This window comes from Podarcis muralis, chromosome 6 (assembly GCF_964188315.1).
Source record: "Podarcis muralis chromosome 6, rPodMur119.hap1.1, whole genome shotgun sequence".
NCBI lineage: Eukaryota > Metazoa > Chordata > Lepidosauria > Squamata > Lacertidae > Podarcis > Podarcis muralis.
This window is the reverse complement of record NC_135660.1, coordinates 30,165,152-30,192,607: the sequence shown is the minus strand read 5'-3', so window position 1 is coordinate 30,192,607 and position 27,456 is coordinate 30,165,152. Positions and strand designations below refer to the sequence as shown.

Here is a 27,456-nt window from a genome sequence, read left to right as displayed (position 1 = left end):
TTCAACATTTTTGCAAAATGGTTGTTATTAATCCAAGAAAAATGACCACATTCAAATAAATGTTTTTGGTTGGTTCATTATTATTATTATTTTACAAAATTACACTGAATTGGTCAAAAACTGACCCAAAGTCATATAAATATATCCTTCAAGTGTTCTAGTATCCGTTCCTTGGAAGTGAAAGGCAGGTAGATAAAAATTGCCGTAAAAACAAACATTCAATCAGGACAGCCAAGAAAGTTTACTATCATGCTCATATAAAATAGAATACATGTTTGCGCTATTATGGCTGACCTTCATCTTGACTATTGCATAGACAGCCCCCTTCAGGAGGGTTTGAGGTGGGAGGGGTTCATTGTTAAATAAAATCCAGGAGCAGGCAGATTTTTGCATATACCGTTGGTATGCAGCCTCGTTTTCTGTTTATGTAGATTCTAGTTAGAAAGCAGGCTTGCTCATATATTCTTCCATTGTCTGCAACAAAGAACAATTAAGCTATTAACTCAGTTATTAAAATTACGCATAGACGATAATGTGACAGCAAGGAAATTGGTTCAGTACCAAGAGGTGCTTTGTAAATGATGAACATCTAGAGCACTGCAGCTAATTTGCGAAGCTAATTGGAGATCATTAACAGAATTTGTATGAATACTTGCATAAGTAGACTGGGCTGTCCATCAAGCCAAGGGTTCAAAAATCACAGGGAGGTATATTTGGCCCAGTTAAGTGTTGCTCGCTCCGTTTACAATAGTCTAACCTAGTTCCATTTTTTTCCAGCTGCTTGTACTAAATTCCTAAGTCATTTTTTCCTATATAATAAAAAACATCCAAAACTCCATGCATGTGTGAGATATCTATCTATCTATATGGGAGGAGATATATATAAATAAATCCTAAAACCCTAAAGCAGGGGACCCATTTATCCGGCCCGCGGCAACCCACGCCGCCCGCTGCCGACGCCCGCTCTTAGTGGCGCGGTGCTATGCGGCTTCCCACTTCCAGGTCAGAGGAGCACTGGAAATAGCTTGTGCGCATGCACAAGCGTTATTTGTGCATGCGCAAACATTATTTCCAGTGCACATCTGGGTCAGAGGAGGCCCGTGTGCACAAGCTATTTCCGGTCTTCTCTGACCCGGAAGTGTGCCGGAAATGGCATGTGCACACGGGTATGGGCATGCACTCCCCCGCCCTCCACATGATCGGCACTGGAGACACCAGCCCAAGGTGCAGTAAGTTTGCTGACCCCTGCCCTAAAGTGTGTCTGAGACCCATTTTACTGTCTTATGTGCTACATTTACATTGATTCCCACCACAGAGGGCTGAATCACACAGAAGACATTTCCCCCATGAGGCATCCTGACTTTCTTTGGATACATGCCCTCAGGGATAAATGTGACACACTATTCACAGAGTCATAGATACGGTTCCCACCAGCTCCTGGTATCATGTTGGCTGAGGGTTCAAAGATATCCCAGTCCAAGAGACGGGCATTTTGCCCAGCCAAAATGATCAAACAGATGCAGCAACCAGCCTAAGGAAAGCTTACACAATTTGGGACTTTTGTATAAAAGTATCCATTGTTTTTCCCCTCCCTGTCTCATAACACCAGAACTCATGGAGGTCCAATGAATATGACAGCCGGCAGAAAGTACAGTCAAACCTTGGTTGTCGAACGTAATCCGTTCCTGAAACTTCCGAAACTTCCAAAACATTTGACAACCGAGGATCAAAGGGCAGTCGGCAAAGTCAATAGAGAAAAAAGAAAAAAACTCCCCGGAAGCCATTCAGCTTCCAAAAATCATTCGAAAACCGGAACAGTTATTTCTGGGTTTTCAGCGTTCAGGAGCTGAAACGTACAGTAATAGAGGCCTTCAGGAACCGAGGTTTGACTGTACTTCTTCACCCAGATCATACCTATGCTATGGAATTTGCTCCCAACTAGAAGAAGTGATGAGGGACACGGGTGTTGCTGTGGGTTAAACCACAGAGCCTAGGACTTGCCGATCAGAAGGTCGGCAGTTCAAATCCCTGCCACGGGGTGAGCTCCTGTTGCTCGGTCCCTGCTCCTGCCAACCTAGCAGTTCGAAAGCACATCAAGTAGATGCAGTAGATACTATTTATCTATGCAAGTAGATAAATAGGTACCGCTCCGGAAGGTAAACGGCGTTTCCATGCGCTGCTCTGGTTCGCCAGAAGTGGCTTAGTCATGCTGGCCACATGACCCGGAAGCTGTACGCTGGCTCCCTCAGCCAATAAAGCGAGATGAGCGCTGCAACCCCAGAGTTGGTCACGACTGGACCTAATGGTCAGGAGGAAGTGATGACCTTTAGAGGAAGTGATGACCACCAACTTGGATGGCTTTTTTTAGAAGGATTAGACAAACTCATGGTGGATAAGGGCTATCAGTGGCTACAAAGGTAGCTGGATATGCTCTACTGCTGCCAGAGGAAGTATGCGTCTGAATACCAGTTACTGAAAACCACAGAAGGGGTGAGTGTTGTGGCACTCAGGTTTCGCTGGCAGGCCTTACACAGGCATCTGGTAGGCCACTGTGCGAACAGGATACTGGACTAGATGGCCCACTGGCCTGATCCCACAGGTGGTTCTTACGTTTTTATGTCCCAGGATCACACATTTAGATCCCTTTTTACTTCCATCCACACAAAATGCATTGCCTGGGAAGGCTAGCCACTCTGATGGGCAGGAACTTTAGTGTATGAACAGGTCCTTAGGAATTTGTAATATGTTTTGGATTGTGCTCTCTCTCTGTTTGCACAGCCAGCAGTTGCAATTACCACAGCTAGCTTATTCCAGTGATATTCACTCTAGGGCACGTAAGTGAAGCATTGAATACTGCTGGCTTATTGTCCATAACCAGCTTGACCAGAGCAAAGGTGCCAAAAACATCTCCCTTAGCATTTATTTATTCATGGCACTTTCAGTTCATGTCCGCCATATCTGACTGTTTAAAGAGGGAGCAACATTCCCACAAGGCTTTTGAATAACAGGCCCTATTCCAGGCATAGGCAAACCCGGCCCTCCAGATGTTTTGGGACTACAACTCCCATCATCCCTAGCTAACAGGACCAGTGGTCAGGGATGGTGGGAATTGCAGTCCCAAAACATCTGGAGGGCTGAGTTTGCCGATGCCTCCCCTATTCTATTTCAAAGGGGGATAATAATAATAATAATAATAATAATAATAATAATTATTATTATTATTATTATTATTTATTATTTGTACCCCACCCATCTGGCTGGGTTTCCCTAGCCACTCTGGGCAGCTTCCAACAAAGATAAAAAATACACTGAAATGTCACCTATTAAAAACTTCCCTGAACAGGGATTTACCGCAAGGTCTGTTTTTGGCCCAAAACTGGGGTTGCCGCAGACAGCTCTGCTGGTTTTGAAGCTAGCAGGCAGACCATTTATGCTTCCGCTTTGCTGCGCAAAATAAATCAATAAAAATAGCCAAGCACTTTTTAGACACTAAAAGGGCTGAAATGAACATTCCATCAAGGATTCAGCAAACGGTGTGAGTAACTGATGGTCACTTTTTCTATAAGAAAAACAACCAACACAAAGAGCTTCTGAATAGTTCGAGCCAGGGTTTATAGAATGCCAAATGCGGGTGGGAAATCACACAGCAACAGTCATCTATTTGCCCACCAGTCTGCTATTTATAATTTGCAAGAGTTAAGCTGCTACTTACACCAGAAAACCAAAGGACATTTACTTAGGAATAAGTCCACTGAACTCCATGAGATTTCTCAGTGAACATGGATAAAAAAGGCTGTAAAACACGCACCTCCTAATGCTCTTTGACTTTTGACTTAGACAGCAGAACATTTATTAGCAAATAAAGGCAAGCACATTATTGGAAGATTTGTGTCATTTGTACCTGCACCGGGGGGGGGGGGAGGGAAATTAAGTTTACGTTGTATGAATGAATATTTACAGTGAAGATTGTTTAAATCGGTTTTCACCAACCTAGTTTCTTCCAGGTGTTAAGACTACATTGTGCCTCATCCTTAACCATTGGTCACACTGTCTGGGGCAGATGGGAGTGGGGGAGTCCAACAACAACTGGAGGAACCAGGTTAGGAAAGGCTGTTTTAAGGATATTTTATTTTAAGGGGGGTTTTGTTTGTTTGTATCTTTGTACATTTTTGTGGTCTGCCTTATTCCATTCACCTGGCATTTGTAGACTTCATTTGGTTGTGACCTACAGCCCAAGCAATAAAACTTGAGCCAAACTGGGCATCAAGAGTAAAAATAAAATGACAAGAGAGTAGAGAGACCTGGATTTAGCTTCTCTCATACCTCTCTTACCTCTTCTTACCTCTTGTAACATATCAGCATCTTCTATAGCTTTCACTGCAGATTTTTTGGAAGTCTCTTGAATTTCCCCTCCCATCAGAAACTCATCAAGAATAAAGTACGCTTTTTCAAAATTGAAAATAATATCCAGTTCACACACCTGGTAAGGATTACAGAGAGAAATATTCAGGCACACTTATTATGGCATTGAGTGTGGTTATATGCACAGCCTCATCAAAAACCTGTTCTGTGTGTGCACCCTGGTGGCAGGCAGAGAACAATGGAAACACAGGACTGAAAGCATTAAGGAGGTTTCAACATGATAATATTTCAAAGGTGAGGAAGCATGCCATGATCATTTTACTTCCTTAACCACCAAGTTATCTTTTCAGTTGCACACACCTGCACCAAGTTACCTCTGACCTTTCACTCAGGACTTGCATTTTCCTTCAATCAGTTTTGTCCTATAGGTATAGGGTTAAATCAGGGTTTCCCAAACTTGGGTCCTCCAGCTGTTGTTGGACTACAACTCCCATCATCCCTAGCTGGCAGGACCAGTGGTCAGGGACGATGGGAACTGTAATCCAAAACAGCTGAAGACCCAAGTTTGAGAAACCCTGGGTTAGACCAAAACAACGCCATACCTATATATCAAACTGACTTCATCATACCTCAGGCATTCCCCTTTCTCCACACCATTCACAGCATGCAGAACAGCAATGATAACCAGAAGGCTGGCATTTGGAGCCCAGCCAGGGCTGGCTGTGGGCAGGATTCTTGCATTGCTGGGGGTTTGACTAGATCACCCTTAGGATCCCTTCCGTCTCTGCCATACTATGAGGCAGGGTTAGGGTTAGGGTTAGGGTTAGGGTTAGGGTTAGGGTTAGGGTTAGGTAACCCTAATCAGGCACCTCAGACATTGCAATGTTCCAGAAATGCCTGGTGCATTTATTCAGTTAGATTTCCCAGAACGGTTGACCCCACTGATGGCCCAAACTGATTTTTAAACTCCTCTGCCACTCACTAAGTGACTTCTATCCCACATCCCCTCCATGGTACTCAAAGTGGCATACAGTGGTACCTTGGTTGTCAAACTTAATCCGTTCCAGGAGTCCCTTCGTCTCCCGGAACCATTCAAAAACCAAGGCGCGGCTTCCAATTGGCTGCAGGAGGCTTCCTGCACTCAATCAAAAGCTGCAGAAGCCACGTCAGGTGTTCAGCTTCTGAAAAACATTCGCAAACTGGAAGACTCACTTCCGGTGTTGCGGCACTTGGGAGCCGATTTGTTCGGGAGCCAAGCTGTTCAACAACCAAGGTACCACTGTACATGGTTTGCCCTGGCTTTCCAACTCATATACCTGTGGGCTGAGAGACAGTGACTGGCTCAAAATCACCTCATGAGCTGAGTTGGGGTTTGAACCCTAGTCTCCCAGGTCCTGGTCTTGCATTTTAACCACTACTCCACACAGCCTCTTTAAGTACTGGGTGAGGAGAAGCTATTGCAGGGGAAGACAGCCAAATTATTGTAGAGGGGCATGGACGATACCATGCAAAAGCAGTTGTGGGGTGTCATAGTCATCATGTACTAAACATAGTGCGCTCTGTGCATGAAAGCCAGAATTAATTTTTACTCCAAAACTCACTGTTGTGCATGTGTACCTGGTTGTTTTTTTAAGTGTCATATTTATTAGCGCTCACCATTTTTTCTGTGACACATTTGTCTTTCTTGGCGATTTCCAAGTTGTTTTAGCATTTCCGCTAATCATGTCTTCCTTCCAATTAAAAACAGCTTCACCCAGCCCCAGATGTCTCAACGTGAACTTTGCTCAGTTGTCCATTTATCTCCATTTGTGCTCCCCGCTGTTTTTGCTCTCTCCTCCTGCTCTGACTTTTATAAAGGCTTAGCCTTATTTGTACGTGGAGGACCAGAGAGGAAAATAATCAGCCTACAGACAGGCAATGGGGGGGGGGGGGGCAACAGCCCTGGAGGTGGCTTTGCAGTACCAGAAAGCTGGAGTGGGATGTTTCTCAGCTGTTGGTGGATTTTATTGCTGCAAAAGAAGCGGTCTGTGGAATGAAAGACCTTCCTAATTAACAGGAGCCTCTCGCTATTTATGCATCAAATTATTGTGTGGATTTCTCTCCCACCTTTCTCAATGAAACGAAAAAGTGAGTTCCAATATAAAGGCACAATGAAATTGTAGAACTCTGTGAAAGCTACAAGGCAGCCCTACATTAAAAGCCCTGCAGTAGTCAATGCTCTAGAGATTGCCAGAGCACAGATAACTGTGGCGAGGTTGTCTCTGTCCAAGAAAAACAGCAGGTTGAGACTCACTGGGCTTCCTATGCTTCAAACTTGATCTTTTAGAGAAGGCAAAGAGGACCTGTGGCCCTCCAGAGGTTGTGGTGGTTGTTTTCATAGCAAAGTTTCCCCCCCAAATAATTCTTTTCAGTTGAAACAGAATATCCTTACAGAAAATGGCCCAGACCTGTTATCCTAAAAACAAAACACAAACAAACCTTGCAGGGAATCTCGAGTCAGCTCTGTGGACAGAAGAAACAACAGACAACATTCGACAGATATCTGACAAGGAAAACAAGCGGAGGCAGGTGTTTCTGGGGGAAACCTAGTAAACTTACATTGCCAAAATATCTGTCCAATAGCTCTACATAACGATGGACAACTTCTAAGGTCAAGAGTTCGTTATCCTGCTCTTCAACTGCACAGCAGAAATATAAACTAGCGTACCTGAAATTTAAAAATATGAAAATATATTGAGACCTATCAGCATTAATATTCACGCTCTTTACACGGTCAGTTACCCTGAAATATTTTTTCCCCCGGTTGCTTTTTCACATAATGAGTCAATTTATCTCAAAAGCAAGGAGAATAGCCCTTAATTAATTAGGCCTTTCATATAAATCCATCTGACTTCCTTGCCAGCACTAATGAAAATGACAGGATGAACATCATTTCAGATATGCAAACGTGGGCAGTTTTTGGTGCAATAATCAGAAGTAATGATAATGGAATCGGAAATAAAAGCTTGCTTTTTATCACATAAATCTCTCACAGCTCTGCATCCGATGCTATTATAATTGTGTTCCTTTTCATTATGCTTTCATACAGGCCAGGTATTATATCTTCTCCTTTTCTCAAAGGCACAGGTGGAAGGGAGTAATGGTCGCTGTGCATATAGATGCTGGGGTGCAACTTGCCCACACAGCCTCATGACTGTTCTCACCAGTGCTTTTTTTTCCTGGAGGGGGGATGCAGGGGTCCGCAAACCCCTAAACATTTTGTGAATCAAAGTTTGGCCTCATTGAGGGGCAGTATTTCAATATGAGTAGGGAAATGAGAGTACCCCTAAACATTTTTTTTTGGGGGGGGGGGAGCTTTGGTCCTCACACATCTTTTCTGTGACCTTAAGCTTGGATACAGACAACAGCTGTTGAAAGAACTGAAGGCTGTGTCACAGAAAAACATTTTCCCCTTTTTAAAAGCACTGACATATATATTTTCTATCCTGTTACAGGAGGGAAGGGGAACATTTTTCAATCCAAGGGCCACATTGTCTCATGGGGGTGGGCCTTCTGAGGGCCACATGTCAGTGGTGGGTGTGGCAAAAGTAGGAAAGGCCGGACAACACCACTCTCTATTTTCCATTCTGCAAGCAAGAGTGATCACGGTTCAAGGACACATTCCAGCCAGGCAGAATAGCTAGAGGAAGGTGCCCAGCAGGGTCAGTGAGGGATGCAGCCTGGGCCAAGTCCAGCTAGAGGGCTGATTTGGCCCTGGGGCCTGTTGCATTACACAATACGGACACAAAACTTGTATACGTTTTTGTAGTGCTTCATACTGAGGACCAAACTCCAAATTATATTAAATATGTCCTTTTCCTTGTGGGTCTGGTTTTCCCTTTCAAAATAGCATATACATGAGGGGTGTTCATGGATCAAGTGCGTTTAACTTGTCTTTTTCTGCACAATCACCCTGACAAATTCCACCACCGCCATCAGACTGCTGGAGAATAAACACCAGAGAATAAACAGCAGTTTCTTCAGTCTTCATCCAACCCCCGAATTAGAAAGGGAAACACAAGCAACACAGGGCAAAAACTGTGTTTACCAAAAACCTGTTAATTTGGCCCTAACATATGAAGGGGATTGATCTGTTTTATAGCCACAAGCAACAATGGTCTTATCATATCGCTTTCAAGGTTTCGCCAAGCTATGATCTTCCAAACGTTCTTTCACACACCATGTTCAGAAAGGGAGCTTCAAAAAGTTTGAACATTTCTGTACTTTCCTTTAAAACTGGGACAGCCTCCAGCATTCAGAAATACCCAGTGGAACAATACAGAGGAAGATCAATGCACTGGCATCCCATGAAAATCATTGCGAGTCCAGCACTTAATGGCAACTCTTGATGCCCATTCATTTAAAAGGCACTTCAGTAGATTTTATTATCTCAGGGAGGTGCTCTCCATGTTCATTCCTCATCTCAAATGCTGGCTCCAATTAAGTGATGTAAAGCAGGAGTGGGGGACCCCAGGCCCGGGTGCAAAATGTGGCTTTTTAAATCTGGCCCTTGGGACTCTCTCTATATCATGCCCCCTCCCTGGGTCATCCTGCCAGAGGATGTCAATGCACCTCCTCTAGCCAAATTAGTTGGCTCCAGCTTCAACTTCCTGTTTAATACTTCATTCCCTTGATGCATCTGCCACCCCCACTGTCTTGAATAATGCTCCTTAAAATTAGAACTATAGCAGGGATGCAGCCCACCAGACCTCTTTCTCTGGCCCTTGGGACTCTTCTCTCCCAAACCACACGCCTTGCCAGCCCTACTTTGCACCCTCAAATGTTTCTGCATGGCTGGAATGTGTCCTTGAAATCCCGATTGTGCCTTTTGCTTGCCTGGGTGCAGGACAGAGGTGTGTGAGAGTTTGCATAGAAACTAGCCTAACATATTTACATTTATTGCTCCACTATCAACTTCTGCCTCTGGTCCCATCCATTGGCATGCAGCCCCCAGAAGGTTGCCCAGAATGGACAGTGGCTTCTGGGCTGAAAAATATCCCCACCCCAGTGTAAAACCTTAATCCTTTGATATAAACAAGCATGTCATGTTTCTTATTGACAGGAATTAGTGGAATTCACTGGGCACAGGCTTCCTTCAAGAGATCATGCCTGCTGCCTTTTTTCTTTTTCTTTCCTACTAGTGGTAAGTACTACAGACATTTTGAATGATGTTCCTCTTGTTTGTCAGTTCACTCCACCAACGCAAACTAGATTGATTTTGTTTTGTTGTTACTTTGTGCTGCTTCTATGTGAAGCAACATGCTTTGTGTAAAAAGCCGACTTGTAAAACTACTCACACCTTTTGTAAACAAGCTTGAGGTCTTTCCAGTCAACAAAACTGCTCATTTTCTGGTTGCGAGACAAAATAATCTGCACAATTTCTCGGGTGATCTTTTTCTTCTCTTTTTCAGGCAGTGTAATAAACCATTTCTGGAGTCTTAATTTCCCTTGCCGGCTGAAGAGCAGTATAAACTGCATCTAGAGTAAACAAAACCATTTGGGGTAATATTGAGACAAAGACCAACACAACTTGCATTAACGAAACTGCATTTGAGTGAAAATATCTGCCCTGTTATCAAGGAAAACACTTAAAGTTCAGGAAATGATGGATAATAATGGTTTCAAGAGAACCTAGGGTTGCCCTGGGCTGGTTCAGGTGTAATGTTAAATCATAGCAGAGATTGCGTACTTTAACCAAACGCAACTAGCTGTCTTCCTGAACTTTTAAACAAGCAATTGTCATGTGCTGTGCAAGTTCAGCTACATTTGGTTGCTTCCAGTCAGGGCCATATCAGTAGTCCTTCAAAAGATCTTCAGCTTGTCGTTTTCCCATGTAACCAACTGTGCTGTTTTTTTACATAGGCTGTAGGTGAAGATCCTGCAGTGGCCTTATTTATCAGGTTCATGCCTGCAGTAACCAAACACCACTATAAAAGAACAGAAAAACAGTGCATACCTGTGACTGCTGAACACACCTATCTGGGTAAACCCAAATACCCCCAATGCAAACACTGCAATTATCAAAAGATGACGTCAGATTTTGGACAGGATTGTTCAGAACACACCTCAGTCAGAGTGGGGTGGGCCACCTAAAGTGGCAGGATTTGAGATTTCATTGAATGCATTTTATTTAATATACATTTAGCACTATGGAGGATGCCACTTTTTTCTCCAAGAGCAACATATCTTGCATGATATGAGATATCCAAGTCATGACCCATCATAATTATGCACAAAAAATAGCAAATATTTTATATCTGTTAATCACTTTTCTGCTTACAAAAAGGTCTGTGTGTTATACATTGGGATTGTCCACTTACCAAAACACTTTGGAGTTAAGTTGATTGTGACTGGCTCAAGGTCATGCAATAGGTTTCATGGCTAAGCGGAGACACTGGCTGTTAAATGACATAAACCAGGAATGGGAACCTGCGGCCCTCAGTCAGACTGCAACTTCCATTTGCCCTCACCAACACGGTCAATGGCAACGATGGGAGTTGTTGTCCAACAACAACAACTGGAGGATCATAGGTTCCCCATCCCTAATGTAGATTTTATTCCAAAGATGGGAAACTTTTCCAACCTGGCAGGCTGGATCCTTATCTCCACAAGCTCCGTGGGCCACCTATCAATCACCAAATGTCCTTATGATGGCAGGTGACAACAAACCTTTTGAAATGTGTTTCCATGCAGTTTATATTGAAGTGAAGGCTGTAACTTTACCTATCTCTCACTCTGTATCACATACAACACCAGGGACAAGACAAATAGGTGTGGTTTATGGAAATAACCCAAGTGGGCCAAATTTGAACCCCTGCCATGGGCCAGAGGCTGGGCACTGCTGCTCTAGTCTAATGATGACAAAGGTCACAATCTGCTCCAAGATGAACAAAGCACATGACTTGAAATTGTCTCAGCTTTTCAGGTAGACAGAATTACTGTATTTACATATAACAGGAAGTCCATCTGAAGAGGGTGCACCCACTTCCTGCTTCCTGATCTACTGCAGATACCCATAAATCCCTGTCTATCTTCCGCTCAGTCCTGAGTTCAAAGACACCAGTAGCATAGCCCTCAAGAGTTCTTGGCAGTCTTCAGCTTGTATTGTGCTCTAGGCCACAGTCTTCCTGGGCCGCCGAGCAAAAGTTTCTGTTGATTTAAAGAACTGAGTCACTTTGGGTTCAGTGACATCTCATCTGTTCGACAATATTTCTCAGCCTGAGGCGATCAATGCGTGGTCCAAGAGGAAAGGTTCAAAGCAGCGAACAAGAGAACACAGTGTGCTTTCCTGTTCCCTCTCCTAGCGTGCACCACAGTGACATAATTAAAAGGGAGATACAAGTGGCTTAATTAAGTAACAGTCATCAAAATTAATTTGGGCTCCTGGCTCTCAGTCAGATTGCTCATCCATCTACACGGGATACTTCACCTTGCGTCTCTGAAACAGAAGTAACGCTATCTGCTTGCAATATGCTGTGTATATGGAAGGTGGGTGGTGAGAGGAGGAAGAGAGCATAAGAGACACTTGTTGCCATGGGAGACACACAGCAGCTACTTATAGTAAAGCCACCAGGGCAGCAAAAAATTCAAGGTTTTTGTTGTTGCTGTTAACACTATTTTTTCTCTCCAGATCATTTCACATTATTAGTACAAGCGGCACATCAGCAAGCTCTAAAGGCAGGACTAGAATTTCGTTATCCCTGCTACGCGACAAGTTATTTTTATATTTTTCCAGCCCCACATTCAGCAGCATAAGATTTTCATAAGCATTCCATCTGCTGGGGGAAGTGGCCAGCCTTAGAATGATCGCCAACATTCTGACTTTGTACGTTGAAGTGAAAGAGTCAATAGCTATGGAAACCCTCCTAGAGCATAGGGTCAAGATCAGCTGTCATGGCAAGAGAAGGAGAAGGAGGCCTGAATAGGTCAGTGGAACGGCGACAAGGGCAGCAAGAACCAGTGCACTTATCCTCAAAATCCCCCTTGCATATTAATTTAAGAAACTGTATTAGTGCCTGAAGAGGGCTTGGAAACCATGTGTTATAATGAGAATGCACTACAGTGAGCCTCTCCTGGGAGGGGAAGAGAACGAAAGCTTCCATCTGGGATTTGTAACAAGCATCAGTTTTCCATTACGTCCAAACAAAGGAAACTTCGATTTTCACAGGCAACAGTTGTTAACAAGCCAGGATATCACTCCAGGAGCAAACTGTGGTTTCCTGGTTACCTGCTTAAACACAGGCTTTCCTACTTAGACACAGCAAAGAAGCATTTCAGTTAAACACATTTTAAACTTTGTACGAGAACTTGTGTTGGCCAAAACAGAACTCCACGGCGCCATCTGGTGTCACAGTGTTATAATGTATACACAACGCATATAAAAAGCCTTTTCTTTACCAATCTAGCCGAGTCCATAGTTTGCGCAAACCACGGTTTCCTGCATTTCTTTGTAGTTTTTGTGCTTTTGTCCAAACTGCAAGTGGAAGTCTCAGCTCCCCCTTGTATGTAAAAAAATAAGGGGAGCAGGAAAGTCTGAAGCGCACCACAGCATGTTCTTATAACAAGAACATCAGAGTTGGTCTTTATGTCTGAATGAAGCTTAAATCAGGACAACACACACCAAAGCAGGGGCTTAAGGAAATAGCAAGAAGGGAGTGAAGAGGCAAAGGAAACTGGCATACCTATATCAGAGAGATATAGGTTTGCTAGGCTCACAGCCTTGAAGAACCCTGATCTACAGGAGTGTGCTCACATCAGCGCCTTAGAGCACAGTGGAGATGTGTGTGTTTTTAGTGTGTTTCACAGTTTCCCCTTCCCAGCTGCTCAAATCAGTGCAACTTCACTAGTGTCAGATTAGATTTCGTTAGTGTTGACAGCGGGGATTGTCTGACCTTACACACAATCTTAGCTAGAGATGCATTTGGAACAGCTTATAAGGACCCCAATCAGCATGAAGCCAGATTGAGAAGCAACATATCAGATAGTCTTTTATATCAAAGTGCAAGATACATATGCAGCATTGTGAACATGGATTTAAAACCCAGCGCTAGAAACACAGTGAGTACAAAATAAATCCTTCAAAACAACTAGTTCCTGAAATTCATTCTGATTGCGCAGTTAAAATATAACAGATAGAGTTGTACAGGATGTGTTGTTAGTGTGTGGAAACAGTTAAGATCCAAGGATCCCCAGCCATGCACCTCCAGATGGTAGAGGCATCAGGCACCATTTTAGCTCCTGGGTATCTTCACTTGTTAACAAGTGGCCAATAGCCAGGTGCAAAATGCTCCTGGCGCCTGGCAAATTTTGATCGCTGCTTGGGGCGTAATCTTCTGCACCCCCTCCATGAAAGGTTCTAGGTGTAAATGTATGTAAAATATGTTCAGTTTCTGTTAATTGATTCTCATGGGAAACTTACAGATTCTGGCTTCGCACAATTAACTCAAGGCAGTGTCAATTTACTCTTGGCAGAAAGCCCAGGTCTGCTTGACCTAGAAACTACTTACTCTGATTGGTTAACAACCAGCACTCAACTCTGTTATCTAGGGATTGCTAGCACAGTGTGATGTGAGGTGTGTTAGGAGTTGGAGTAGAAGTGCTGTGTATGGTTTTGAGAGAGAGAGAAAGGATTTATTTTGCTTTGATTTGTATGCAGAAACTCTGCTGGTTTTATTTTTTCCTTTTTAATAAATCCTGTAAATAGTTATTCTGAGTCTAGCTGACTAGTCATTACCGCCACAACTAGCTTCCTCGCTGTGCAGGAAAACTCTGCTACGTTTGGGCTAAAGCCAATAGGGCTATGCCTGACACTTCAAAGTTCCATGAAAATAAGCCATATTTCTTAAAGGCCTCCACTGTGCCTCCATTTCCCAACAGAGACACAACCTTGGGTGAGCACCTGGGACCCTCTGGATTCCTGCTACCGCTTCACATATATCATATTTGCTTTTTTAAAAAGCTCTTGTCTACCTGCGGAGTCTGACCTTCCTCTCCTACCCAACCCACCTGTTGGGATACTGGATAAGTCTGCAGGCTTCAACAGGATGATGCAATACTCTGCTGGGTCAGAGTGACTCAGCAGGAGTGTGATTAGTGTGATTGGCTATCACCTGTTTTAAAAGAAAAGCCTGTTTAACAGTGGGGTGGTGGTTGTGCTGTAGTGTGGTGGTGCTGTGGTGGAGAGTATTCGTTTGTAAGTACTCTGTATGGACTGTTTCTTTTGTATATAGCCTGTGTATAGCTCACATTAAAAAGGACTGCACTGAAAAACCTGGAACTCTTAATGCTTTGCTGAAAACGCCGCGTGGAATACGCGACAGGGTTATGGGCCCAGCACACTCCCGCTGCGCAAGAGTACAGGTGGCAGTTATCTAGCCGTGGGTGCTGGAGGTGAGCTGCAGGGATGGAGCAGTCCAGAACTGGCGTGTTGCTGGAGAAGCTAACGGCCACGAACTACAGCATCTGGTCGGTCCGCATGCAACACTTCCTCAAGCGTGAGGGCCTGTGGAAAGTGGTGGAAGATCGACCGCAGCCCTCTGAGGAGGATGAAAGGGATGAGAAAGCTTTGGCTACGATCATCCTTGGAGTGGACGACAGCCAGCTAGTCTACGTATCTGATAAGGTGACGGCAAGTGAGGCGTGGAATGCGCTCAAGGCTGTCCATGTGCGAGAGACAGCTGGCTCACTGATAACACTGACCAGGAGACTGTACCGGTGTCGGAAGAAACCGGAGGACTCCCTGGTAAACCACCTAAAATTCCTAACAGGCTGTTTCCAGGAGCTAGCCTTAAGAGGGAGGCCTGTGGGGGAAGAGGACAAAGTCTTTATAGTCCTGAGTTCCCTTGATGACAGCTATGATATGCTGGTCAACTCCCTCGAGTCTGTAGAGACTGATAAGCTGACTCTGGAATACGTTACCGGACGGTTGTATGCAGAGGAGGACAGGCGTGCAGAGCGAAAGATGACCTCAGCCCAGCTGTTGGAGCATCCCAGAGGGAACAACAGCCAGGAAGAGCAGAGGTGTCGGGAGCCGGAGAAACAGCCAGGAGGAGCTGCTGCAGACCAGCCGGTGGTCAACAAAGTAAAAAGGTGTTTTTGCTGCAAGTCCAGTGGACATCTGCTGCGGGACTGCCCGAAAAAACAACAAAAACAGCAGAAGCACAGGACGCAGCAGAGAGAGTCTACCGCTTGGGTGTCTGCAGATGGTCAAGAAAATGAAGAGCTGTGGGTTCTGGACAGTGGAGCTTCTCAAACCTTTTGTAAAAGAAAAGGACTGCTAACTGATGCTAGGGCTTCAAACAAAAAACATGTAAGTCTTGCTACGGGCCAGAAAGCTAATGTGGTTTGTGAGGGGGAGGTTGTGTTCCCACAGCTGGGACACACATTCAGGAATGTGTTGTGTGTGCCTAGTTTGCAAAACAATCTCCTGAGCATTCCTGACTTGGCAAAAGCAGGCTTTGAAGTAAACTTTGTGGGAGATCAGTGCCAGATAAAGCAAAATGGGGCAGTGTTGGCAAATGCTAACCTTAGAACTAATATGTATGTACTGCAGTGTGAGTCTAAGGTTGCGAATGTGCAAAATGTCCCAACCCATGATATGTGTATTCATCTCCTGCACAGGCGTCTGGCTCATGCTAGCTATAAGGTGCTGAACAAAACATTGGAGTTGTGTGGGGGGATGAAAAACATTAAAAGTTGTGATAATTACTTAGACTGCAATATCTGTAAGGAGGTTAAAAGCAGGGCTTGCCCAGTAGCAAGAGCAAGCCAGAGAGAAACTAAAAAACCACTGGAGTTGATTCATGCTGATGTAACTGGTCCTTTTCCACCAAGTGTCTCCCACAACAAGTACTGTTTGATCCTAGTGGATGACTATTCTAGATTTGGCTGGGTCTATCCATTAAAGCAAAAGTCTGACGTTGCCCAAACTTTGAAGTTTTGGGTAAGAAGGGTAGAAAGGCAACTTGGCGAAAAGGTGTGCTCTATTCAGACAGACAGGGGAGGAGAGTTTATGGCAAGCTCCCTAAGAAACTGGTTGCGTTCCCAAGGGATTAAACATAGGCTTACCAATGTGGCGACGCCTCAGGAGAACGGGGTAGCAGAGCGTAGAGGAGGTGTCTTGCAGACACAAATGAAAGCATTGTTAGCAGATGCAAATCTTCCAATTAAGTACTGGGCTGAGAGTATTAAGACCGCAAATTATATTGGGAATCGCTTGTGGTCAAGGGTACTAGATGACATACCCTATAAAATTCTCTATAACAAAAGTCCCAGTTTGCAACATTTAAGAATCTTTGGGACAAAGGCGTGGGTTGACATACCTGTAAAGAACCGAAGAAAAGGTGGGAAAAGGGCACAGCAGTTGCTATTTCTTGGGTATGAAAGTGGTACGAAAGCCTATAGGTTTGAAGATGATAAAAATCTTTTGAGTTATAGTCGATCAGCCAGCTTTAATGAGCAAAGAAATTGGCCCAAGATACATGCAAACCTGCTGCCAGAAAAAGTTTTACTGCCGAGCATACCTGATAAGGCAGTTGAAACAAAGCTGAGAATTGGCAGCTCTCCCAGAGAAACTGAAAGGGAGGAGGTAAAGACTGAGCATTTTTCTCCAGCTGCTAGCATGGAGCAGGGGAGAGAAGAAAGTGCAACAGGGACAGGAGGAGGTAGACCTACAGAGTCAATCCACCCCAAAAGCAGTCCTGAAGGTAGCCCAGGGGGTGAGATTAATGAACCAAGGAGGTCTGCAAGAAGTAATAAAGGTCAACCTCCAGACCGTTATGGGTTCCCAGCCACCATAAACCAGGTTTGTGTAACTGAGCCTGAAAACTTTGAAGAAGTGCAAGAGTTACCTACTCTAGAGAAAGAGGCGTGGTTAAAGGCAATGCAGGCAGAGTATAACTCTCTGCTAAACAACAATGTGTTTGTACCTACAGAATTGCCTAAAGGTAAAAAGCCCATAAGCTGTAAGTGGGTTTTTAAAGTGAAAAAACTGGCTGATGGTAGTTGTCAGAGGAAAGCCAGGTTGGTTGCAAGGGGCTTTACACAAAGGAAAATGATACATTATGATGAAGTGTTTGCCCCAACAGCAAAGGCTGAAACAGTAAAATCAGTTTTAGCAATGGCAAGTCTGAGAGGGTTAAAAGTTAATCATTTTGATGTTGCCTCAGCATATTTAAATGCTCCTATTGACGCCGAGGTGTATTTACAGCAAATACCAGGTTATGAGCTGGAAAAAGACAGCATGGTGTTAAAGCTGCAAAGGGCACTATACGGTTTACACCAAAGTGCACGTCTATGGCATGAATGCATAGACACAACTTTGAAAAAGATGGGATTCAAACAAAGCCTGGCTGATTCCTGTTTATATTCAGCAATGGTGCAAGGAAGTGTTTGTTATTTACTTTTGTATGTTGACGATATCTGTCTAATAACAACTGCACAAAAGCAAGTGTCTTGGTTTATAAACAGCCTAGGTAACAAATACAAACTAAAGTATTTGGGAGAGATTCAGAATTACTTAGGAGTAGAGGTTCAGAGAAATGCAGAGGGCGTCTACTCTCTGAGTCAGAAGGAAAAAATTGAAAGGTTGCTGAAGACATATGGAATGGAGAGGGCAAATGAGGTTGACACTCCCATAACTACCCAGTACAAAAATGAACCAGAAGGGCAAAAATGTGAGAATGCAACAGCGTTTCATTCTCTGTTGGGTTCTCTGTTATATTTAAGTTGTTGGACAAGACCCGACATAACATTGGCAGTGCACATGTTAAGCCAAAGAAGTGCAGACCCGGCTCAGAGAGATTGGGTAGCACTTAAAAGAATCCTAAGGTATCTGAAAGGCACAAAAGATTACAAACTGGTGCTGGATACAGGATATGATCAGCAAGTGTATGCATACGCTGATGCCAGCTGGGGGGACAGAGAAAATGGAAAGTCTACCACTGGCTATGCCATATATATTGGAAATGCCCTGGTTCAGTGGAAATCCCAGAAACAAACATTTGTTGCCACAAGTACTTGTGAAGCAGAGTACTCAGCCATAAGCGAATGTGTATCACAAATAGAATGGTTTGCTTGCCTAACAAAAGAGCTTGGAATACCTTCTGAAATGCCAATCACTGTGCTAAGTGACAACATGGCTGCACAACAGCTTGCTAACCAACAGAACTTTAAAAGCAAGAGTAAACATATTGCTATAAGATACGGAAATGTGAAAAATGCTTTGGAAAGAAATGTGTTAAAGGTACAGCACTGTAACACGAAATGTAATGTGGCAGATTTGTATACAAAATGTTTGGATGCTCCTAAATTTCGAGACTTAAAAGAATTATTAGGTCTCAAGCCTTTGACTTAAGGAGGAGTGTTGGGATTCGCAGGATACTGGATAAGTCTGCAGGCTTCAACAGGATGATGCAATACTCTGCTGGGTCAGAGTGACTCAGCAGGAGTGTGATTAGTGTGATTGGCTATCACCTGTTTTAAAAGAAAAGCCTGTTTAACAGTGGGGTGGTGGTTGTGCTGTAGTGTGGTGGTGCTGTGGTGGAGAGTATTCGTTTGTAAGTACTCTGTATGGACTGTTTCTTTTGTATATAGCCTGTGTATAGCTCACATTAAAAAGGACTGCACTGAAAAACCTGGAACTCTTAATGCTTTGCTGAAAACGCCGCGTGGAATACGCGACACCACCTTCCCTGGCTGATCTGGTGCATAACTCGGGCCTCCTCAAAAAGGGCCAGGCTCAGTAACGGAATAATTTTTTTACAGTGGTACCTCGCAAGACGAATGCCTCGCAAGACAAAAAAACTCGCTAGACGAAAGGGTTTTTTGTTTTTTGAGCTGCTTCGCAAGACGATTTTCCCTATGGGCTTGCTTCGCAAGACGGAAACGTCTTGCAAGTTTGTTTCCTTTTTCTTAACACCGTTAATACAGTTGCGACTTGACTTCGAGGAGCAACTCATAGAACGCGGTGTAGTAGCCTTTTTTGAGGTTTTTAAAGACTTTGGTGGTTTTTGAAGCTTTTCCAAAACTTTCCCGACACCGTGCTTCGCAAGACGAAAAAAATCGCAAGGCGACAAAACTCGCGGAATGAATTAATTTCGTCTTGCGAGGCACCACTGTATTAGATAATGTTTGTGACAGAGTGAAGGACAAGCAATGGAAAAGAGCACAACATTCCCGTGGAAACTGGGTACACGCAAGGGGAATCAACAGCTGGGATATAGCAAGGCATGTGGCTTGATTCCAGGGAAGGTCGTACTAAATGCTGCAAAACCCTTGAGAAAAGCAAAGAAGCCATTTGGCTGGCAGCAAAACCTCACACTGGGCCCAGGGATGAGGGGGAATGTCGTCTGCAGCGACAGAAAGACAGAAGTTAGCAAAGCAAAATCAAGAACAACAGGCAAATGAACATATGCTTTGATATATTAGAGGGGTTTTAAAATAAAAGAGTCGTATTGATCCAAGGACACAGTAAATTCAGATAATAAATTGTTCCTGATAACAGAGGATCAGATCATTGCAACTACATTATATACAGACTGCCATTGCTATATCACACTACCTAACAGCAACTGTTTTATTCAACAGGGTTAAGCTGTCCTTCCATCTCTCCCACTGCCACACATACACCTTCCCCCCCCCCCCCATTACGGTATGTTCCTGTTCTGTTATCTCTCCTGCAGAGATTGCATGTACCCTGGAGCTAAAGGGCCATGTCTTTTTGTTAATCTAAATTTATTTGAATAATCAAAGGGCAGGCAGCTGGTATGTAAAAGAACAAACAACTGCCTAATATAAAGCTGTGAATTATCAAGCAGGCAGACCAGAAGGGTTTTCTCCAGCCTTTCTCTAAATGAAATTTATATTAAGACAAATCTCCACGTTCTGTACCACTGACTACCTGGTGCTGTGAGCAAACAGGAAGAAGAGGAGGCCTGATTTTTCTCCCCTCCTTGGCTGACGAAGGTCTGAGGATGGAGCCTGACACAAAAAGACACAACACTTGTGCTACACAGTGTTTCCTCAAACTTGGGTCCCCAGCTGTTGTTGGACTACAACTTCCATCATCCATAGCTGGCAAGACCAGTGGTCAGGGATGATGGGAGTTGTAGTCCAACAACAGCTGGGGATCCAAGTTTGAGAAACACTGGAAAAACAGAGGTGGGCAACCAAAATGACCGTGAGGCTGGAACTCCTTGTGAGGAAAGGTTTGGAGGGTTTTTTTTGGGGGGGGGGGGAGTATTAGTTTAGGGGTGGGGGAAATGAGAGTAAGAGCAACTATGAATGACATGTATACATTATGAACAGTATGGAGAAAATTAAACTATAGACTGCTCCCACATGATGCAGGGATGGCTCTAAAGACCAAAGAATAAGGATACCTGTGGCTATCTGTGGCCACAATAACTATGTTCTGCTTCCACTGTCATAGGCAGCATGCCTCTGAATATCAGAATTTCTCGTCATGGGACAATGGGGGAGTGCTTGTGAGCTTCCCATAGGTCAGCCACTGTGAGAACAGGATGCTGGACTACATGGGTCATTGGTCTGATCCTGCGGGGTTCTACTGATGTTCTTATAACCGTGAGGATATAAACATTGCTTAACCAACAACCTGATCCTATGCATGTTACCTTGGCAGCAAGTTCCCAATAAGTTCAATAGTTCTCACTCTCAAGTGGAAATAGAGTGGTACCTCTGGTTGCAGATGGGATCCATTACGGAGGTCCAGTCGGATCCCAAGGTTGCCGCAACCTGAGGGTCTCTCGCTTCTGCGCATGTGCGCGTGGCGAAACCTGGTAAAATACTTCCGGGTTTGCCGTGCGTGCATCCCGAAGTTTGTTTTGGCTGTAAATCTCTTGCTACATCTCTCCAGAAAATGTCTGGTATTGCTTTAGTCCCCCCTGAGGCTTGCCTTTCCAAAAAGAGTCAATGCTCTATAAGGCAACATGCGCATTTTGATTTATTTTACTTTAATAAAAGTTTACGTGTCTGTAAAATTTCAACATCCACATTAGAACAAGACCTTTATTAGGATGAGCTAAGTGTCACAAAATAGCCAGCAAGCTTTGGGATTCGCCAGAACTTTTCATCAGGCTAGATCAGGGGCAGGGAAGTTTTCTTTGACCTACCTCCTATGCCAACTTTGACAGGAGGACAGGACAACCCACCTGTCAACCACTTGGCATTGTTATGAGGTCACCTGAGAGGGATTGCCCCACCCACCTGTCAAAATCCCTTGTGAGAGATTCCCAAGCATCTGTCAGCCAGCTGGCTGCCAGGCGCATGGGAACCACAGCGCAGGAGGCCCCATGCCTGGCACTTTGGGAAGTGCTGAGCAAAGGGCTGGCGAAATGCTTCATTCTCCCCTCCCTGTCACTCCCATCTTGTCACTCCTTCTTAAAACCTACCCAGATGCAGACACGGATAGCTTGACTAAAACCAACCACCTTTTTCTCACTCCTAACCTTTGCATTCTGTCAACATCTAGCCAGATCAAGAGTTCTATTAAAAAAACCCAAAACTTGAAAGCTTTCTCACTATTTTGGTGACATTTTGGTTGCCCTAATATAGTAATATTAATAATAATTTACTATTTACACCCCACCCATCTGGCTGGGTTTCCCCAGACACTCTGGGCGGCTTCCAACAAAAGATTAAAAATACATTAAAACATCGGTCATTAAAAACTTCCCTAAACAGAGCTGCCTTCAGATGTCTTCTAAACGTCAGATAGTTGTTTATTTCTTTGACATCTGATGGGAGGGCGTTCCACAGGGTAGGCGCCACTACCAAGAAGGCCCTCCCTGGTTCCCTGTAACTTCACTTCTCGCAGTGAGGGAACCGCCAGAAGGCCCTTGGCGCTGGACCTGTGTCCAGGTTGAACAATGGGGGTGGAAACGCTCCTTCAGGTATACTGAAGGTATAACAGACTTTGTGAATCTTCCCTACAGACCAACATGAGCACCTTTCTTCTTCTATATGTTTGTAAAGTTTCACACAGTTGTTCGGAAGCTTTCAGTCTGAGTTATCAATAGTTTCAAGTGGGTGGGGTTTTTTTGAAAATGTTTTGTTTTGATGTTTTATGCAACAACCAGTGATCAGCAAAGTCTTAGGAAACTTTCCTACAAGTTCACTTTCCTGAAAGCATTGTGCTACGCTGCCCAGAGATAAGCAGATGAAATGAGAAATCCATGTGTTTGAACTGGACCTGGAAGGCCTGGGTTCAAATATTAGCTTAGGTATGGAGTCGCTCAAGAAGTATGTGCTTCTCGGAGGAGAGTACACATTTACAACAGCAAAACACAAAGGCTGCTGTTTTTGACAAAAGCCCCATGCAGTGCTTTTTTTCTTTTAAAAAGTGTTTAGGGGTACTCTCATTTTGACTCAAGAAAAATCACCATTTTATAGTTCAAATCGGGGGAAATAATGACAGTAAATAGACAAAAGTACAAAAGATTCACAAAATGTTAAGGGGTATGTGTCCCCCTGCGTCCCCCCAGGAAAAAAAAAGGACTGGCCTCATGCCATATGCTCCCTCTCTATGACACTGATTGATTGCATTGCATTTATACCCAAATTGCCCCACCCCTAATGAGCTCAAGGAGGCACACATGGCTCACCCTTCTGCAGTTACTTCCCACAACAACCCTGTGAGGTAAGCAAGGCCGAGAGGCTGTGACCGGCCCAAGGTCACCCAGTGAGCTTCATGATCAAGTGGGAGTTTGAACCCTGGTCTCCCAGGTCCCAGGGACACGGGTGGTGCTGTGGGCTAAACCACAGAGCCTAGGACTTGCCGATCAGAAGGTCGGCGGTTCGAAGCCCCGCGACGAGGTGAGCTCCCGTTACTCGGTCCCTGCTCCTGCCCACCTAGCAGTTTGAAAGCACATCAAAGTGCAAGTAGATAAATAGGTACCGCTCCGGCGGGAAGGTAAACGGCGTTTTCGTGCACTGCTCTGGTTCGCCAGAAGCGGCTTAGTCATGCTGGCCACATGACCCGGAAGCTGTACGCCAGCTCCCTCGGCCAATAAAGCGTGATGAGCGCCGCAACCCCAGAGTCGGTCACGACTGGAACTAATGGTCAGGGGTCCCTTTACCTCGCAGGTCCTAGTCTGGCAGTCTAATCACTCTGCCACACTAGCTCTCCACGCCATAAAACACATCATAGAATGTAGCCCATGTCCCGATTTCATCACACAATGCTTTGCCCCACATCTTTGGCAGCTGCTTAAGGACGGGGAACATTTAGAACACAACTAATGGGATAAACAGTTGACGCGGGGTTGATGCATACAGGGGGAAAAAATATATGGTTCTTTGTAAATCCTCCCCTCTAGCCTCAGCTAACCTGTCACAGATTCTGGAGTCACACTGGACTTCTGGAACACCCAGTGGCAAAGAGTTTAAATACATCCCTGGGTGTTTCCCTGCAGTAGGAAAGGTAGAAGCAGCTTAGTGAGGCAGGATGGTCTCTTCCTCCCCACACAAACTGCATCAGCAATCATTGTTATCTGATTTACATCCAGGGTCTGCAGAGTTTTGGGCCATGGGGCACAGCTGGAAACCTAAGAAACTGTCATGGATACCAGAAAATACCCATTTCACAGAAGAACAAATGGATGATGCTTAGACCATCCCACACACACTTGAAAAAGCAACAAGAAACATACCTATACATGCCCCCCCCCCAAAAAAACCCCAGAAGGACCAAACAGCCAAGTGTCCCCCCAACCAAACCACACAAAAGCCAAAAACTGGGAGAGACACCACATTGGGACTTCAGGCCTACATGTAACAGCAGAGAGGGCCCATTGTTCAGGTCCTGAGTTCAATCGCTGACATCTCCAAGTAGAGAGAAACTGCTGCTTGAGGCCGTGGAGAGCTGCTGCCAATCGGTACCCACCAGGGATGGAGAAGCTGTGGCCCTCAAGAACTTGTTGGACTACTTCTCCACTCAGCCCCATCAACAGCAGAGTTGATGGTCAGGGATAAGGAGTCCAACACCACCTGGAAGGACCAGATGTATAGAGCAGGACTAGGCAAACTCGGCCCTTCAGATGTTTTGGGAATATAACTCCCATGATCCCTAGCTAGCAGGACCAGTGGTCAGGGATGATGGGAATTGTAGTCCCAAAATATCTGGAGGGCTGAGTTTGCCTAGGCCTGGTATAGAGGATTCCCAGCTGTTGTTGGACTACAACTCCCACCATCCCCAGCTAGCAGGACCAGTGGTCAGGGATGATGGGAGTTATAGTCCAACAACAAGTTTGAGAAGCACTGAGCTAGATGAACAAATGATCTGGCTTGCTATCAGGCAGCTTCGCAACCAGAGGAAAGTGATTGCCTTCTCTCCCATTCCTAACCGTGAAAGAGGAGAAAGTAGGAAGCTGTCGTATACTGGCTGGCTGGTAGCATTTCATTATTTCAGACTGGGGGCATTCCCAGTCAGACCAGGAGATGGGACCCGGGGCCTTCTATACGCACAGCAGGTGTTCTATGACTGCGCTGGGTCCCTTCCGAAGAGAAGTGCATGGATTAAATCTCTTGGAAAGCCATCACCAGGCTGCTGATTTAGAAAAGCAAATAAGTTGGCTCCACCCAGCCTCCCATTGATTTGGTATTTTAGATAAAACTACTCACATTACCATTAATTGAAGGGCCTGTTTGAACTACACAAAGCAAAGTCAATATGAAGAGGGAGAGGGAGAGAGGCAAGTGAAACCACATGCAAATCGAGGGTCAAAATCCACCTGACAATAAGCCTACAAAGGAAATGTACTACACATACCAGTGAAGTAGATAGGCCAAAGGGTCACCCATTGAGAATGGAACCAGGAGGAACCTGATTTCAGCTCAGGAATGTCGTCAGGCACCCTAAACTCTTGGCCACCTTTTTCGTTGCTCAACAGATTAGCTCTTTTACTTGCTCTTTTACTTGAGCACTATTAATGCATTGGCCCAGTTCTGCCCGCCAACCTTCGCAGACAAAATGGATTTTAGTTTTAGCGGATAACTAAACCACATCTGCTCAGAAGTCAGACCCAGGTAAGTGGGGTTAGGGTTGCATCTGGAATCAGAGGATTGCCACAGAGGTCCAAACTTTGAAGGATCCCCTCTGCGGGTTAAATGCAGGCCACAGCATACCACAAGCAGAAGCTCAGAGTGAATGAGGAGCCACCACACTAAGGTGCATGCAAATCAGACAGGTGTAGATGTCTCGAGCGAGTGATACAAGGCACACGGCACCACTGACAGAAAACACTTTGAGGTTGTGAGGCATTTCTAGCTAGAAGAAGGTTCCTTTCTGACCTGTGATGATTTCTCAAACCCAGATAGTGAAATAAGACCTTCCCAATTAATCCCATTCCCAACCAGGGAAGTTTTATTGCAATAAATTCCTGTATCTTTATATAGCAGTTTCTAGTGTTCCAAAGTACAAAGAGAGTAAAATAACCCACCCAAACCTTAGCTGGAGAGGGGGAGAAACCCTTTGCTAACTTTTTTTCTAACATAGGTGTGGCATTCCCCTGCTCTTCATACCTGCATGATAGACAGAAACCTGTCAGGTACAGCTTTCACCATCCCTGTACAGTGGTACCTCAGGTTACATACGCTTCAGGTTACAGATGCTTCAGGTTACAGACTCCGCTAACTCAGAAATAGTACCTCAGGTTAAGAACTTTGCTTCAGGATGAGAACAGAATTCGTGCTCCAGTTGCGCAGCGGCAGCGGGACACCCCATTAGCTAAAATGGTGCTTCAGGTTAAGAACAGTTTCAGTTTAAGAACGGACCTCTGGAACGAATTAAGTTCTTAACCCGAGGTACCACTGTACATTCAAAGCTGAAGGGGGGACTGCCCCTGATGGAAACCTGCCTATCACACCGCTGTTAAAAGCTGGCAGCCCTCTCCTGAAATACCCCTTGCACAGCTTCCAAGTGGCACTTAATTGTTTTAGTTCTTTGTTGATAGTGCTCCAGGTGATTTATTTAAGGGACACGGGTGGTGCTGTGGGTTAAACCCCAGAGCCTAGGACTTGCTGATCAGAAAGTCGGCAGTTTGAATCCCCGCAACAGGGTGAGCTCCCTGTTCGACCGTTCCTTGGTCCCTGCTCCTGCCAACCTAGCAGTTCAAAAGCACGTCAAAGTGCAAGTAGATAAATAGGTACCGCTCGGGCGGGAAGGTAAACGGCATTTCCGTGCGCTGCTCTGGTTCGCCAGAAGCGGCTTAGTCATGCTGGCCACATCACCTGGAAGCTGTACGCCAGCTCCCTCAGCCAATAAAGCGTGATGAGCGCTGCAACCCCAGAGTCGGTGACGACTGGACCTAATGGTTGGGGGACACTTTACCTTTACCTTGTGTTGACCACTGCTCCAGCAAAGTTTGTTCCCAACATCCCTCCGTTGAATTGAGTGGAAGGGAATGGGGGCTGGGCTTGAACACAGAAACTGGGTGCGGTGGTCCCGGTTCCTGCAGCACGTGGCTCTTATCTCCCCGCCCCCTTGACCCTGAACCAGCAACAGGTGGAGGAAGATATGCGCCACCCAACTCCTGCCCTCTCCTCTCTTGCAATGTCAGAAAGGGAGAGAGCGCGCGTACAATACCGCGCAAGGGAAAAAACGCGGAAAGGGGGGGGGGGGGGTCGATTAACTCTATAATAGCCGGTTCAAGCCTAGAAAGAGAGAAAAGCCCCCTGGGCAACCGACCGACCCATCAACTCCTGCAAACTTTGCGTCCTGTTCCCGTTTCCTTGCAAAAAAAAGGAGCAGGAAAAGCCCAGCAGATGTTCTGTGCGCTTTTCAAGGGCGAGCCTTGCCCGACCTGCCTCTCTCCTGCGCGGAGGCTGCTTCACCTGGCGCCAGCAGGTAGTTCCTCCTCCCGGCTCCCCGGAGCCCCGGAGCTGTGTCAGCCCAACCAACCCCGCGCTCCCCCTCGGGGGTACTCACCATGGCTGCCAGAGAGGCGCTCCCCACCCCGGGTGGCTCCAAGCCCCGTGCCCTGTGCGGGTCTTCCCCCCTCCCCCCCGCAGGCACAGGTGAACTCCCAGCCGCTCGCCCTG

The 27,456-nt window shown here is 45.2% G+C and overlaps 1 protein-coding gene across 3 annotated transcripts; it reads right to left on the bottom strand.

The window, feature by feature from the left end:
- Nucleotides 1-27,456, bottom strand: AP1S3 (adaptor related protein complex 1 subunit sigma 3). 3 transcript variants are annotated; one of them, XM_028731069.2, is made up of 5 exons: nucleotides 27,344-27,456; nucleotides 9,701-9,879; nucleotides 6,961-7,069; nucleotides 4,343-4,480; nucleotides 1-474 (listed from the first exon to the last, which is right to left on the bottom strand). In XM_028731069.2, the coding sequence occupies exons 1-5, from the start codon at nucleotides 27,344-27,346 to the stop codon at nucleotides 439-441; spliced, it is 465 nt and encodes a 154-aa protein (XP_028586902.1). In that variant the 5' UTR covers nucleotides 27,347-27,456; the 3' UTR covers nucleotides 1-438. The 3 variants fall into 3 exon arrangements, with proteins under 3 accessions (XP_028586902.1, XP_028586903.1, XP_077786065.1); XM_028731070.2 differs by lacking the exon at nucleotides 27,344-27,456 and adding an exon at nucleotides 26,753-26,775; XM_077929939.1 differs by lacking the exon at nucleotides 27,344-27,456 and adding an exon at nucleotides 24,762-24,833.